Source organism: Fusarium poae, chromosome 2 (assembly GCF_019609905.1).
Source record: "Fusarium poae strain DAOMC 252244 chromosome 2, whole genome shotgun sequence".
NCBI lineage: Eukaryota > Fungi > Ascomycota > Sordariomycetes > Hypocreales > Nectriaceae > Fusarium > Fusarium poae.
Window position 1 is genome coordinate 6,993,109 of NC_058400.1, and position 14,956 is coordinate 7,008,064.

Genomic DNA, 14,956 nt, shown 5'->3' on the forward strand with positions numbered 1-14,956 from the left:
AGCATATTTCAAGCCATTTTATTGGAAACGACATTGTCAAAGATGAGGCCAACTACTCCAGGGAATCTCCATCCCCGATTAACTATACTTACATCATTTTGCAACAATTCTCAAAATGAGGTCAATTGAAGTCGGGCGTCTCGCGGCCTTCTTGGCTCTATCCTTCCTATAGGGCGGCTTCACTGCTGTCACAGTAGACAACGATGGTGGCCGTACCATAGCCAATGCTATCTTCAGTGGTCCAGGACTATCGGTGGTAAACTGGGACAGGACTACCATAGCGGGTTCCGTCGGAACCTTTACCGATGATCCCTTCGGTATCGGAGATAATGCTACCCTAACTACAGGTCCAGCATCTGGAGCCTTGCCTGTAGGAGACGGCAGTATTGATAACCAGGGGGGAGCGTCACAAGACTACTGCAGTGCCGGTAGCAAAGATGCTTCTGTTATATATGCCGGTCTCCTTCTCGACGCTGGGTACAATGGGCTTCGCATTGAGTTCGTCTTTGCTACCAATAAGCCTGTTGGGTACGTAAAGCCCTCTATTGAGGTTGTTGGCGGCGGAAAACTGACTTGGATGATCTAATGGCAACTCCGATAGTATCAGCATCTTCTCCTTTACCAACGGGCTCGAGCAAATTGCAAGGTTCAACGGTTAAAATATAACTTCGCAATCTTCGTTAAAACTACTAATACTTGCAATCATAAGAGATTATAGCGATTATATAATATAATAAGAGGTTAAATATATAATTAAGTTTAATTATCTATAATATTAATAAAATTAATTTTTATTTTAATTTTTTAATTTTATATTAAACTCTTAATTATATATATAAATTTCTTTATTTATAGACTTTAATTTAAATAAAGTTTCTTATTTAAATTATTATAATTAAAATATATTAAAAAGCTATTATTTAAAATATTTATATTTATTTTTAATAATTTAAATAAAAATCTTTAATTTTATAAATTATAATATATATTAATTTATTATATTTTAAAAAGTAATTTATTTTTTTATAAAGCTAATTTTATTTTTAATATAATAATATATTATATTAAATTATTATATTTTTATTAAATTTATTATAAGTCTTTTTAAAGAATAAAGAAATTAAGAAATTATAAAATTTTATAATTAAATATAATTAATATTATATTATTTTTAATTAATAAGAATTATTCTATAGAGATATATTTTAATCTTTTTATTATAAAAATATATAAACTTTAAAATTAAATTAAAATTATATATAAAGCTTTAATAATTTAATTATAAATATATTAAAAATATTATATATATTATTTAACTATTAAATTATTATTTTTTAATTAAATTATAAAATAATATATAATTAATATTATAATTATAATTTAAATTAATTTAATATATTATATATTAAAATAAAATAATTTATATTTTTTTTTTAATAATTTTATTAAATAAAAAAAAAGAAAATATATAATATTATTATAATTTTAATAAAGCTTTTATTTTTTAATATAGAGTTAATTTTATTAAACTTTATTAAAAAGTATAGCTTTATAGCCTTATAATATTATTTTATTATTAAAGTTTACTATTCTTAAGTATCTTATTTCTTTATAAAATAATTAAAATCTTAGTTATGTATTATAACTTCGCAATCCTCTATCGCAAAGTCCCCCAATGCTATATTCCTACCAGACAGTGTCACGGATCCTAAGAGCAGGGTCAATGAAAGCTCACTTCACACACGACAGTGTCACGGGATACTCAAAATCAACGGCCCCTCTCGTGGTCACCCTACTGGCGGTACCATATTCACAGGCCGATTTATACATCGTGGTATGTGACCAGGGCGACAGTGGAAATGACTCTGCTTTCCTGATCAAGGGCCGTGCTTGTAGCGACTGCGAGTCGACGCCAGGCGGAGTAGAGATCAACTATGTCAAGCAGACCACGACACACAAACAATCCCGGCCTCGGACACAATGTCGGGTACTTTCAATTACTTCATTCACGTTTGGTAGTCAATATTCTTTCTCTAACTCCTAGTACTTAATGAATAATTCACTCTTATTGGAAACAACTCATCCTGAATAGCGTATCGAGTACAAACCCATGGGCAAGACGATTGGGAGATCAAGTTTTCAATTTCTTCTAAGAGCCATATATGATGTTACTGATTTGGATCACAGTACGTTTTTCGTCAGTCACTGTATAATGGATTGATATTTTCTTCCAACCGTCCGAGAAATACCTACGCCTTACCCCTATAGTTATACGGCGATGTATAACGTAGGCCTCAAAGTATCAGAAATATTAACTACTAGAAGCATAAAAGACAAAATTAGTAGCTCGTTTTATGCTCATTAGACTGTGGTTCTTAGACTAATTAGTTTTATACCCTAAGACTTAGGAGACCATTGTTTCCGCTACCAACTAGGAAGGTTGTTAAATGTAATTGTAACAATACAAAAGAAATGGTATTCAGGCCCTAACAAATGAGCTTCACGCTTCTGCGTATCCAGATCTTCCTAATTGAAAAGCTACTAAATATCGTACAAGATAAAAATATCCTAATATATCACTTTATAACTCCTGGCTAGGCATCGAAAGCCTTGGGTCGCCGCTCTTCCAACTCAATGTAATCATCACTCACCTCCGATCTCGAAGGAACCTCTCTGACAGTATGTCGGAATTCAGTGACCGAGCTATCATCATTCAGGACCGTGAATGGGTTGGGATCCTTGATGGTACTCTTCTTGACATTATCTGCCGTTGAATTTCCAGTAGTCCTGAACCTACTCGGGTTTGCAGGAGTGCCATAAGATGTCATCTTGAAGGTCTTGGGTAGTAGTGGGCGCAGCCCAGGGAGGCATGCAGAGATGATACCTGCTACTGGCTCGACACCTGCGAGACTCCATACTGTCCCCTCATCATATAGATTCTTCCATTGATATCCATGTGTGAAGACCACCCGGGCAAGGGATATGAAACAGGTGCTAGTCGAATGATGTTAATGACACTTCGTGGACTAACAATAGTTGTCTTGGTGCAACAAGGAATGGGGGCACTTACATGAAGCCGAAGCAAAACGATACAATAATACCAATCTTTTTCGGTCGGTTCATATTCAATCCCCAGATTGACTTGAGCGGGAGTACAAAGATCAGGAAGTCAGTAAAAACCGTCAAGCTGTCATAGGCGATGTTGATGTTCTGCATGGCTAGGAACTGTTCCGCTGTCGCATCGCCCCATGCCCACCATTTCTCGATCGGCCGTACAGCTGCAAGGTAACCGATGAAACTTCCCAAGAAGCATACCATGGTAATACCCGAAGCCGCGTATATGATGATTGTCATTCGGCCATTGAGACCTGCGAAGACGCGATGATATAGGAAAAGGATGGAGGCCTTGCATGCATAAACTGCAAGCACGAGGACCACGTTGTTGGCGAAGCCGATCTATGAAGCCCCATTCAAGTCAGCTAAATGATCCATAAAACCGTTACCGATCTGCATACCTGATCGTGTATTAATGACACGTCGGTTGGTGCCGTAGTACTAGTGTATGGGTACCCAGGAACACCGATGCCTCCGTATATGAGCACTGTTTTGCAAACACATGTGTTAATTAACGAGTCTTGGTAGAAGCCTGTGCTTCTGTGTGCACAATGGAAGACCTACTGAGAAGAAGAAGAACGAAAAAGAGGTCCGTGAAGAACTATAAAGGGATCAGATCATCAGTATCATGAACTATGCTTCAAAGGACGATACAACTCACAAGAGATACAAGAATCATCCAGTCAGTCCAGCCATAAGCGGCTCTGGTCTTTGTCTTGGCATAAAACCTGAGCCCGACGAAGATGGTCGATAACAATGGCAGTATAAGCCAGGTTGCGATCAGTTCTCGCTGCCGGGGCAAGTGGATAGGGAAAGCTTGAGCCATGTTTGACAGCTGTCAAAACAAAAGTTCCTGAACGAAAGAAGGGAACTCGTGGATGATGCAGATCGCGTTACAAAAGTTCCATGCGCATTTATTTAGGGAAGTGGGTTAAGTCCAAGGTAAGAGTAAGAGACCAAGTGCTATCTCGATTCGAGTTAAGTGAACTCCAGCATCTTGAGTCAGTTGACGCCCGTTATTACTGTTGTGGCGTTTGCAAGGAGAAGTAGTGAGGCTAGTGCTGAGGGTGCTTTACACCATGCATAAAATAAAACAAGCGAGCCACGTCCAGATGACAGTTGAGACTGTGAGATATGGACGGCTTCTCAAACTGCGCCCGGGATCGATTGATTGGGCGTTACGCCTTACAGGATTGATAATCCTAGCGTTGATTTATAACCACTAATACCACATTAGCAGTCTCTGGAGTCCGATATTAATACAAACTAAGCTTAATATTTTCAGCTGTCGGGACTGTCGCGAATTAGATCTGGAGCAATATTATGAAGTGTAGATAAATCGCTCAAAGTAGATTGAACGAACCCTCCCAGGAGGCATTGCATCGCAATGCGAACATGAGTGTCGTCAGTCGGGTTATCACAGATGAATACAGAGACAAGATAACTGAGATGGCTGACGTGAAAACACTTAATCTTTATGTTATACTAGAGGGTCTCAAAAGTAACTGTCTGCCTTAGACTTCGATCTTGTTAACAAAGAGAAGCCGTGCTGCTGTCGAAAAGATAATTAAGGGGTAGCGCAGCCACAACGCAGCGTTGAGAGTACGTTTATTTAGGACAAAACTTGGGTAGTAAGTCGCCATCTCATTGTGTAAGTTAGGAGATGGTATTCTACTGGAGAATTTGTTATGAAAGCTCAAAGCACATGTCATCAACCTCTCGAAGTCGAAGGCGGGCTGTAAAATACACATAAAATACACGACAGCTGAGTGCGATTCAGTCCCCGGCCACATTTTCAAAATGGATGACTGGTTTGTGATGCCATTCGTTCAGTGCCAAAGCCATCTCCAAATTAGCCCACTGTGCGTTTCATGGCGTAGTCTGGGCTCAGCCTAGAACTACCGCGTATGCTGGAAAGTTCGAAGCATTATGCTTATTAGAGTTAGGACTCGGGAGTACTGGAGTCTCTGGTAGAGCATTGGTCTGGGGTAACTAATGCTAGCCTTATCTTACTACCATGAATTAAGCACTTTCCGAGCAATTTAGTTTGCAACTAAACTCGCTTCCGCGTCCAATGGTATAAACTTGAAATCAATAGAGACATGATAGTTTCGACCCGTTGAGTAGCGCTAGGCTGATTTGAGCAACGTGCCGAGTCGTTATCTTTGACACATGCACGGCACAGATTCCGTCATCCTTCGGTTAGCGACTGCTATAACTGCTTGAGTACAAAGCATGTATGTCTGTATCTCGATTGCCGTTCAGGAGAATCACAAGCAGATAGATCTTAGATTACCCGTCATAGTCCCATGTCCTGACCCAGGATTAGGTTTGACGAGAGATTGGCAACATCGTGGTGAGCTCAGCCATTGCGAGTTGTGTCCCGACTGACCTTTTTCTTATCGGTTCAACAGGGATCGTTTTCAGTTGCACGGAGGTGCGGAATAGAACCGCTGTGAAATCAAGAAGATGTGGTACATAGGTAGTCAGTATAGGGGCTTGGATACGAAACTCCATCATGCACTACAGGGATTACTACCGCGACGATGATAACCAATGTTTTTGCCACAGGATTTCTTCTATCGAGCCTTCTTGTATGCCTTAGATCTGGTCTTGATCCTACCCTCGTTGTACCACCTTGCAAATTCCAGAGAAAGTCATCTAGACAAAGTACCTGGCATTGGAATTTGTCTTACTATCCTAAAATGACGTTATGGGGCTGAATTGCGAAAGTCACGTATTTTATGAGGTGCGTCTTACTCAACCTGGTGTTGGGTAAAGGGGTTGATAGTTGCAAAGACTTTCATCCCCATATAAATCACACCAAAGACAATACGACGAAGGCCCGACACTATCCAATAAATGGACAGGGCTACATTAAACCTGAGTTTTCACTAAACACATCCCTAAGCTCACAGTACCCATTGCTGTCCGCGGAACACTGCTTCTTTCATGAACTTCATCTAGAGGCAGTGTTCTGCAACTAGCACTCTCTTTATACGTTGCCACGGAAGATTCTGATGAGGCTTTGTGGTGATACATGTATCATTCTACGTCACTGCATAACATTTCAGCAATTTACCTGTGGTAAAAAAGTTATAATACCGACTTGAGAAGCCCAGATCTTCCTATATCGATGAGCCGAGTTCGAGACATGTTGAATGTCAATCGCCCGGCATACTCTCAACTGATTGTATCTCGTGGTTTACTGCATAGGTTGAGCTTTCAGGGTCGTACTCTTTGGTATCCATGTTGATGTGTAGCACATCCATTCTTCATTGTTGCTAGCAGAACCGGTGGTTGAAGAAGCGTCCCATTTCTACTAGACAGTAGCTTCACACCGGTTTCTCGGTTGGGCCAATGAGGGAGGCGACTCTTCATATGTTTATCGGTGGACTAACAGTGTTAGATACACCTTCCACAAGTGCTTCCTACCTGGTCGAGTATAGTGTTACACTGATGAATAGCCGTTCCGCCATTGGATTGTCAAGATTTTCTCTCCCTGAAGCTCATCCTTAACCAGCTTCACGTTTCGACTATGGAGATGTAGCTAGAGTGTCACCTGTGGTATCGGCTTCACATGTCTTCCTATTCAAGCCTCCAATCATACGTTTGATTGGATCTGGCATGAGAATATGTATGCTGCCCATTAACATTAATTGGTCTAATTTTAGGATCTATAATTCTAGATAATCGATGATCGATATCACTAAACTGAGGTACAGCCAATGGCAATTAAGCCACCCTTTAGAAATACACGTTAATGACATTCAGTAAAAGTCTATGAGGGAGGAAACACTCACATGGGTGTTGTCATGGCAACAAACTGGAACGGAACCACAAGATTCACGATTAGGGACAGATTGGCCTGGAAGGAATTGTTAGATTGCCAACATCACGATTTGTAGGGAAACGTACATGTTTGTCCAACGCGAGTGCTTGTATCCTTAATAATAATGCCAAGCAGCCCCAGGATGAGACTAATCGGAGCGTCGTTTACTGTTCCAACATAATGGCAACATTGCAGGGAGGCTGGTGCAATACATTGACCAGAAGCAGCAGTCATTGACGAGGTAGCGGCGGCTGATTCTGTTGTAGACTCGACTATACCAAGTGCCGTTGTAGATGCCGATTCGATCTCAATTGTAGCCACAGCAGTGGTTGCAGCGCCGGTTGACAGAGTCGCGGTGGCAGTGGCGCTGACAAGTTCAGTGGTCGTTTCAGCGCTACTCTCGGCGCTAGAGGGTCGACAGGGACCCGCCGAAACAGCACCAAAAACGATGGGCAACAACAAAGCAGTGAATCGCATCTCTACGGATCAAGTGGCGTTCTGGCTTTTTACACTGGTAAGATAATTATTGTGTTGAGATGAAAAGTGAAAAAGGACAGGAAGAAATGTATTTGTTTAGCGTAGAGTCGACACGTAAAGGAAATAAGAGCTGAAAATAAAAATAGTTAGCCAACTGGACTAGCTTTCCAATAGTTTGTAGGCTAGCCACTGAAGCGAGATGAGATGCTGATCACTATGCTCTTTTCGGCCAAGCAGTTATCTAATCCAGGCCTCCGGAATGTCAACATCGACATGCACAGATTCCTGCTCAACGAGGATGGGATTGAGTAAAGGAACAGCATCAAGGCTATTGCCTTTGGCAGTAATATGAGGCTGATTCTTCTGTGTCTGTAGATCATAGCATTATTGGTGGGATTATTAAGAGACGTGACTTTCTACTCATTGAAGCACTATTTGCAACGATCAGGTTGTTTTATAATTTGCTTCATAAAAAATGCCTACTATTCTCCATAACATGTATTCCAGGCAATCAAGGATGTATTTTAATGTTAACATGGTAACTTGAATAGTATCATTTCTTCAGTTTACAGACTGGCCTCTAGAGACTACTATTACCACTCATCCAAGTTTCTTTAAGACTCACGATAAATGTGAGTTATGATTTAGGGTAGGCGAATTTCCAAATGCATTAGAACCAGCTCGGCCGAGTGAGACCAATTCGGATTTAAACCTTATCTTCTTATCTTATCCACCTTCTTGCTATCGATATGCTGATAAGATTGACGCAGATAAGCTCAACTGTTAACTGACCCTTCTAATCTTGAAACGGATAGGTTTCTTCGCCTTCAAAGTCAAACTCGGGTTCCTGAACTCGACATCCTTCTCATCGTCATACAAGTCCATCTCAAAGTCCTTAATTACTCCCGATAGCAATACTTTCATATTCAACATGGCCAGCGCCTTGCCAGGGCATATCCGTGGGCCATTCGAGAACGCCTCTATGGCATAGGGACTGGATGCGATGCTATCCATATTCTCCCACCGATCTGGTCTGAATACATCTGCGTCGCTGCCCCAGATTTTAGGGTTGAGATGGATCATGGCTGGTACTATTTGCACTGTTGTTCCTTTGGGAATGTACACTCCAGCGATGGACATCCCCTTCTGCGCTTCCCAGGGTATCATTAGCGAGGGCGAGTAGACACGCAGAGCTTCGCGGATCACGTTGTCAAGAAAGGGTAGTTCGTCAATTTCTTTGGCGGAGAACTCTGTGCCCAGTGAATGGATCTCTGCCCGCAAGCGGTTCTGCGATGCAATGTCCTTGGCAAGTGCATATGTTGTCCATACTAGAGTACTCGCGGTCGTCTCATGCCCAGCAGCGATGACCTGCAATGTCTTACTCAAGAGTTAGCAAGATATACTAGACTTAAACCAAGCAATGCTTACGAGATCGATCAACTCCTGTTTTGAAAGCCTCTGGCTTTCTCCAGCGCTCGCCTCAATCATCCTGGTCAACAGGTCATCCGAAAGACTACCACCACCCTCTTGTCGCTTCGCAGCCGTGACTTCAGCCCTGCGCTGCTCGATTAGACCTTCCATCATGGTTTTCAGAGCAGATTTGGCGCGAATAAAGTCCCGGTTGGCAGACACGGGAAGCCATCTCAGAGGGATAAACGGGTTGATGAAGCTTATCATTTGCCCAGCAAGCGGCTGAATGAAGATGGCGTTGTAGCATTGTTCGAAGGATAGTGGTGATGATTGTGAGCGGAAGTCACCTAGTTCTCTGCCGAGTAGCGAGACGCCAGCGATATCGAGTGTGACGCGAGTTATGAGGTCTTCGACTTCAAGGGGTCAGAGAGGAGTACAGAATGAGACATGGGATCAGCGGTACATACTGTTGAACATTCCGCCATTAATTTCTTCCAAATTCATTCCCAACTCTCGATTTAGCTTATGAGAGTAGGTCACAAATGTTGGAAACAGTTTTTTTATATTTGGCCTTGTCAAGGGTCCTGATAACAAAATCAGCATAAGCACGCACAGGAAACAATCCACTCTGACCTGTGATAATCCTCCTCAGCCTCTTGTGCTGATCTCCGACACTAAACAGCAGCCCAACACCTAGAAACTCCCCTGCCAGCGTGTGGAAAAAGGCTGGTTTGCCGAAAGAATCTATATTGGTCTGCAGTACATCGCGGCAAGCTTCCAAACTATTCACCAGCAGGACTTCCTCATTCAGCCACGAGAGAGACCTGATAAAGGGTGCGTCAGGCCACTGTCGCATCCATTGCAGATACAGATCATTGGGACCTGTGCAACGAAGAAGGCGTAAAGCATGGCCGACGAAAGCTTGGTGACCCTGCACCAGATAAAGTATCAGTTAATTCCAGACATTGAATGGTAAATCAGATAAGCTTGATACTATACCTTTGGTCGTGGGATACCACGAAAATTCGGAGAATTCCAGCCAAGGGCAACTGAAATGACGCGGGGGATGTAGAAAACCAAGACAGCCAACGCTGCACACCAAGTAATTGTTTTGTAAGAGACGTCCATCATCTCTTTGTTACATATCAGCTACAGACTTGAAGATGAAGGCTTGGTAGGGAAATCAACGAGAACGCGAAATGGACTTCTCTTAAGTAGTACCTCTCTCATTTATCCTCTTTGTCGTGCCCCTCACCTACTAAAAGCCGACTGGTTGAGCCGAGTCGTATGCAGGGATCATTACTATTATTTCGAGGTCGCCGCTTACTCAAGTGTGCCCGTCAGCTATTGCTTGATTGGAAAGCGGTTGATAAGCTAGTTGAGAGTATCATGATTGGTGTTAGACATCGGAGCATATCGCGATGAATAGTTTGTTTACGATAACGTTGTGGTGATGTCAGCTAAGTGACAAAGATAGATATGAACGCTATGCCGGGATGTGAATCTCTTTAAGATTGAGTCTATGTCTAAAGCGTGAAGCATTAAGCCGGTCAGGCACATAAAAACCAATAAAGCCTCTTCCATTTAGGCCAGCCTAACCGTTCTTCCCGCTCTTGCTCCGCCATAATATGTACACGGAAGTATCGTCGTCCCGTCTCAACATCCATTTCTTCCAGTCGCACAATCTGTGTGCGATACCACACCTTGTGGCAAATATAGAATAACATAATAATCGGAATGGCCAAAACCTTCAAGAAGAAGTTCTGTGCAACACCGGAAGGGCCATCATCGATGTCGGGTGAATAAACAGGAGAGGCAGCTATCCAAATCTGCGACGCAAGCACAAGTATATAGCCGATCAAGGCCACCCATGCTCCTGTGACGCCGACGTGCGACTTGAAAGGCAGCTGCTCGATCGTGTGTGCGTTATAGCTCCAGGCTGTGCGAAATCGGATATAACATAGACAGATACTGCCCCAGGTGAACAAGGTGCTAAGAGCGCTGATGGAGAGGAGCCAATTGAAAATGGCATCGTGTGAGTTGACATCTGCAAGGAATGCTAGAAAACCTATGCAGGATGCAAAGAGGATGGCCATAAGTGGGCGACCTTGTCGATCCACATAGGCAAAGATCTGAGGTGCATGGGATTGCTCAGCTAAAGCAGCTAGTGTTCGTGAAGATCCAAAGACCGCCGAGTTACCGACGCTGATGACAGCTATCAAGATGATGGCATTCATTATCCCAGGAAGAAGAGAAGTGCCAGCCTTCTCTATCGCAATAACAAAGGGACTCGCTGTAGCGTCTGCAACGTTATCGCCGCCGACAAGACGTTTATCGTCAGAGGGCACCAATAGACCCACGAGTAATAGAGCCACTAAATAGAAAACCATGATGCGCCAAAACACTTGCTTAATCGCTGTGGGTAGAGATTTTCGAGGGTTGGCAGTCTCGGCAGCAGCCAGACCGATCAGTTCAGTCCCGGTAAATGAAAAGGCAGACGTCACCAAGACGCTGCAAAAACCCTTGAACCCGTTCTTGAACGCACCCGGATTCCGCCAATACATGCCGCCTATGTATTGTCCTTCTGGCTCGCCGCCTATGTTGATCACAATGGCCAATAGTCTGTACAATCGTTAGTAAGAGATACTGGCATGGCGGAGGTTGACCAACATGAAGCCAACAATGGCGGTGATCTTGATGAGAGAAAAGATAAACTCAGCTTCTCCATATGTCTTGACGCCGAATAGGTTGATAACAACGATGACAAGTAGAAAAATGGCGACGAAAACGGATCTGCTAATGGCTTCATTCCAATATCCTATTGTGAAAGCACCAGCGATTATCTCTAAAGGCAATACGAATAGCCATTGTAAGCAATAACTACACATCAAACTGTCAGTACTATTTGGGAAACGCGAATATTGTGACTCACTTCCAACCCATAGCAAACCCCCATGATGGATCTAGAAATCTCGTTGAAAACGCCGAAAATGAGCCAGCTATAGGAAAAGCCACACACAGCTCGCCTAGAGACTGCATTGTGCAATACTGCATTCCTCCGATGAGAACATAAGATAGTAAAAGGCTGGCTGGGCCACCTCTGTATAACGATCCGCCTGACGCGACAAACAAGCCAGTTCCTGATCTCTCATTAGCCAATTGCTTTCAATTGCAAACAAACTTTGTTATAGCGTTGGGGAGGGCATGATCGTCTGTGACGGAGAAACCATAGACGTAAACACTCACCAATAGAACCCCCAAAAGCAATCATCTGCAAATGTCTCCCCTTCAACTCCCTCGCAAGAGCAGTGTTTGCCGTCTTTGCATTTGCAGCTCTTAAATCGTAAAACCTCTCGGGAGCATCGGTAGGCTCATACCCTGGCCTCGGATCCGCGCGTCTGAACCCATTGATCCAATTCCCTGCACCGTAGAGTATTGGAGGGTCATGTTTTATACTGTCACTTCTTGGTAGGGAATCCAGCTCTATTTGTGTGTTGTTCATGCTTTGTGTGTCGCGTTCTTTCATCGTGAGGTTTTTTTGCTTTTAGTTTGCGGTCCACTGAGATGGATAAAAATGGGAAGGCGGGGGGATCGGGAGATAGGGAGATTTATGGTTTCAGAGGAGGAGTAAAGAGAGACACTGTGATGGAGCTAGCCATGGGGATGATGCTTGAATGAGGTTGGGGTAACGAATGACGTTGTGAGATGAGAATGATCGTGTGAGTGTAGTTGCGTAACCAGATTACGATGCAAATTAATCATCCTTGAGCGATAAGGAAGGGGAAAAAATCTGTTTATCGGCTTCTAGAAGTCTTCTAGAAGATTATTTCCGAGGAAGGTTTGGATGGACAGGGTTTGTTTGCTATGGGTACGAACGCGTACTTTTTCTTGGTTTGTTTTGGTGGCAAATAATTAATGGACAAGATTGAGAGCAACGAGAGTGGGACACTATTAACATCTCTTGGTGATGGTGATATTATGCATGTGAGATGAGATGAGATGCATTGAAGAAAGAGAAATGGCGACGTGAGATGACCCAACTGGTGAAATTAGTGTACAGTAGCGCAGTAGCAGTAGTCTGGGTGACAGAAAGTGGAGGATGTCAGCGGGACGTTTCAACGGTGATGAGATCAGCAAGTTAGCTTCAGAGCCAAGATGAAGAGTTTATTGCCTCATTTTGACTCTGGTTAATGCTCGCAGTGTCATTGAATGCCCTGTACTGGTTAAATCTCATTTCCTGATCATCAATTGGGGGAAATCAGAAGCTCTCAGCCCAAGTTTATACTTTCTGCCCATGGGGAGCAAAGCCATCTCTTATCCACTCTGGGTCTGGGGTCGACCTGGTCCCCGAAGCTATCGTGGTGGGTTTAGAGTTGCTGTTACGTACATGAAATGGGCCAACATCACTAACCCGTGGGGAAATTCATCTATCTCATGTATGACAAAGTAAAGTTCATGATTATCGTGGTATCCTCAACAATATGTGTGCCTATATACAAGAATTGGTCCAAGCTTAATTCAATCGCAAATTTCAACTGCTCGCTTGCGCTCGTTGCACTTGTCTCACATCTCCAGCAATCACAGCTGTTGGAGGCTGTTGGTATGTAAAACCATCTCTCGGGATATCCATCGACTCATCCGTGTGATCACGTGTTATAAGTGAATCATGACTCTGAGTAGGACTCACAGGCCGTTCCCCGGAGACTTTGGAGACAGAGTCACTAATATCATGCGACTTGGCCCAAATCCCCTCCGTCGTCCTCACGGGAGTTTCGTCTTCCTCCCACTGACTCTGCCCAGCTGTGCGCGTGAGTCTCGTACCTTGCGACTGTGATCTCGAGTTGGAGTAGCCGTCGTAGCTCTCCGAGTCCTTGTACTTCTTTCGCTTGACACCACTGTCACGCAAGAATGATCCTAGCGCAACGATGTTGCCGACGGCGGTTGCGGCGAGTATTTCGATGGACGCCCACATTGTACGAAGTACTTGGCTACCACCAGCTTGAAGGATTTTGGGAATACGATACAGAGTGATGCCGACCGTCAAAAGTCCAAAGCTGAAAAGCATGATAAGAAGAACCTTGCGCTTGGTTGGAATTTGTGTCGAGAGAATAATGGGAATGGGAAATGCGATAAGGAGAAGATCGGTAAGGGCGTTACACGAGCCCATGGTGAGCATTTGCACAAATGCTTGGCGGCATTGAGGCCCAGGATCGGGTGTGACCTGCCAGTAGTGAGGGAACGGTTGACACTCGGCGAGATCGCTAACAAGGACGGCAAGAAAGGTAGCAGCGAGGGTACCGCGAATAACGTGGATCATTATACGATGTGACCTTCGTCTTGTGGCACCAGCAAGGCGCTCGAAGAATTCAAGAGTGGTAAGTTTGAGAATCCAAAGCCTGGTTCTTGTTAGCAACATGGTCTGGTGCACCCATCAACAGGTATTCACATACACAGAGGCATAAAATATCCTACTGGCCATGACCAAGCGACTTCCCAAAACCCTCTTGTCGATATCTTTGTCGCTCAGGTCTAAGCCATCCAAGTTGACATTATTCGTGCCGTTCTTGAGCACGAAATGGACGCACACGGCTCTTAGAACGAGTGGTACAAGTGCTGCAGCCACGATCTTGTCCTCCTTGAGTAATTTCTCGACGCGCACATATCTACCGGCCATTCGAGTCAAGATGATGGCTATGCAAAAGGCTGTGATCCACCATGAGACAAGCAGGGTTGGCTTGTCTTGATCAAAAGTCCGGGCATCGGGAGCGTCCGTGTAGAGCGACATGACGAAAAGGCCAAGGGCGGTACGCCCGGAAACAAGTTACTGGTGAGCCAGTTCGGATTAGGTTGATATGAGTATAGAATCCCAGCGTGTTGGTAAGTCAAAGAAAAAGCAAAGAGTGTAACGACGCGGGGAAAAGCAAGAAATCGGGAAACATCTTTCCTGCATTTCAGGGACGGATGCGGGACATTAATGAGTTCTCAACAGATCAAGAGCTAACAGAACAAGGGGCTTGATGGAAGAGACCCTGGTCAATCAATCCAGACAAATGGTGTCACCGAAGCAGGACAAGACAAGACGTTAGTTGTGTTGGATGGTCAGCGAAAGCGGCGCAGTTCAGC

General features: G+C 43.6%; 5 protein-coding genes across 5 annotated transcripts; 1 reads left to right on the top strand and 4 right to left on the bottom strand.

The window, feature by feature from the left end:
* Positions 1 to 42: 42 nt before the first annotated feature.
* On the top strand, positions 43 to 659 carry FPOAC1_006382 (uncharacterized protein; the record flags this gene model as incomplete). Its single annotated transcript, XM_044850866.1, has 3 exons — positions 43 to 120; positions 173 to 528; positions 602 to 659. The coding sequence occupies 3 exons, from the start codon at positions 43 to 45 to the stop codon at positions 657 to 659; spliced, it is 492 nt and encodes a 163-aa protein (XP_044709578.1).
* Positions 660 to 2,594: 1,935 nt separating this feature from the next.
* FPOAC1_006383 (uncharacterized protein) lies at positions 2,595 to 3,940 on the bottom strand (the record flags this gene model as incomplete). Its single annotated transcript, XM_044850867.1, has 5 exons — positions 2,595 to 2,994; positions 3,071 to 3,456; positions 3,516 to 3,601; positions 3,679 to 3,715; positions 3,776 to 3,940. 5 exons carry the CDS (start codon positions 3,938 to 3,940, stop codon positions 2,595 to 2,597), a joined length of 1,074 nt encoding a protein of 357 aa, XP_044709579.1.
* A 2,883-nt stretch (positions 3,941 to 6,823) lies between these two features.
* FPOAC1_006384 (uncharacterized protein) lies at positions 6,824 to 7,423 on the bottom strand (the record flags this gene model as incomplete). Its single annotated transcript, XM_044850868.1, has 3 exons — positions 6,824 to 6,859; positions 6,918 to 6,982; positions 7,033 to 7,423. 3 exons carry the CDS (start codon positions 7,421 to 7,423, stop codon positions 6,824 to 6,826), a joined length of 492 nt encoding a protein of 163 aa, XP_044709580.1.
* Positions 7,424 to 8,206: 783 nt separating this feature from the next.
* Positions 8,207 to 9,964, bottom strand: FPOAC1_006385 (uncharacterized protein; the record flags this gene model as incomplete). Its single annotated transcript, XM_044850869.1, has 5 exons — positions 8,207 to 8,800; positions 8,852 to 9,246; positions 9,301 to 9,417; positions 9,467 to 9,764; positions 9,833 to 9,964. The coding sequence occupies 5 exons, from the start codon at positions 9,962 to 9,964 to the stop codon at positions 8,207 to 8,209; spliced, it is 1,536 nt and encodes a 511-aa protein (XP_044709581.1).
* Positions 9,965 to 10,383: 419 nt separating this feature from the next.
* On the bottom strand, positions 10,384 to 14,618 carry FPOAC1_006386 (uncharacterized protein; the record flags this gene model as incomplete). Its single annotated transcript, XM_044850870.1, has 6 exons — positions 10,384 to 11,455; positions 11,504 to 11,713; positions 11,766 to 11,973; positions 12,080 to 12,253; positions 13,655 to 14,229; positions 14,284 to 14,618. 6 exons carry the CDS (start codon positions 14,616 to 14,618, stop codon positions 10,384 to 10,386), a joined length of 2,574 nt encoding a protein of 857 aa, XP_044709582.1.
* Positions 14,619 to 14,956: the final 338 nt, after the last annotated feature.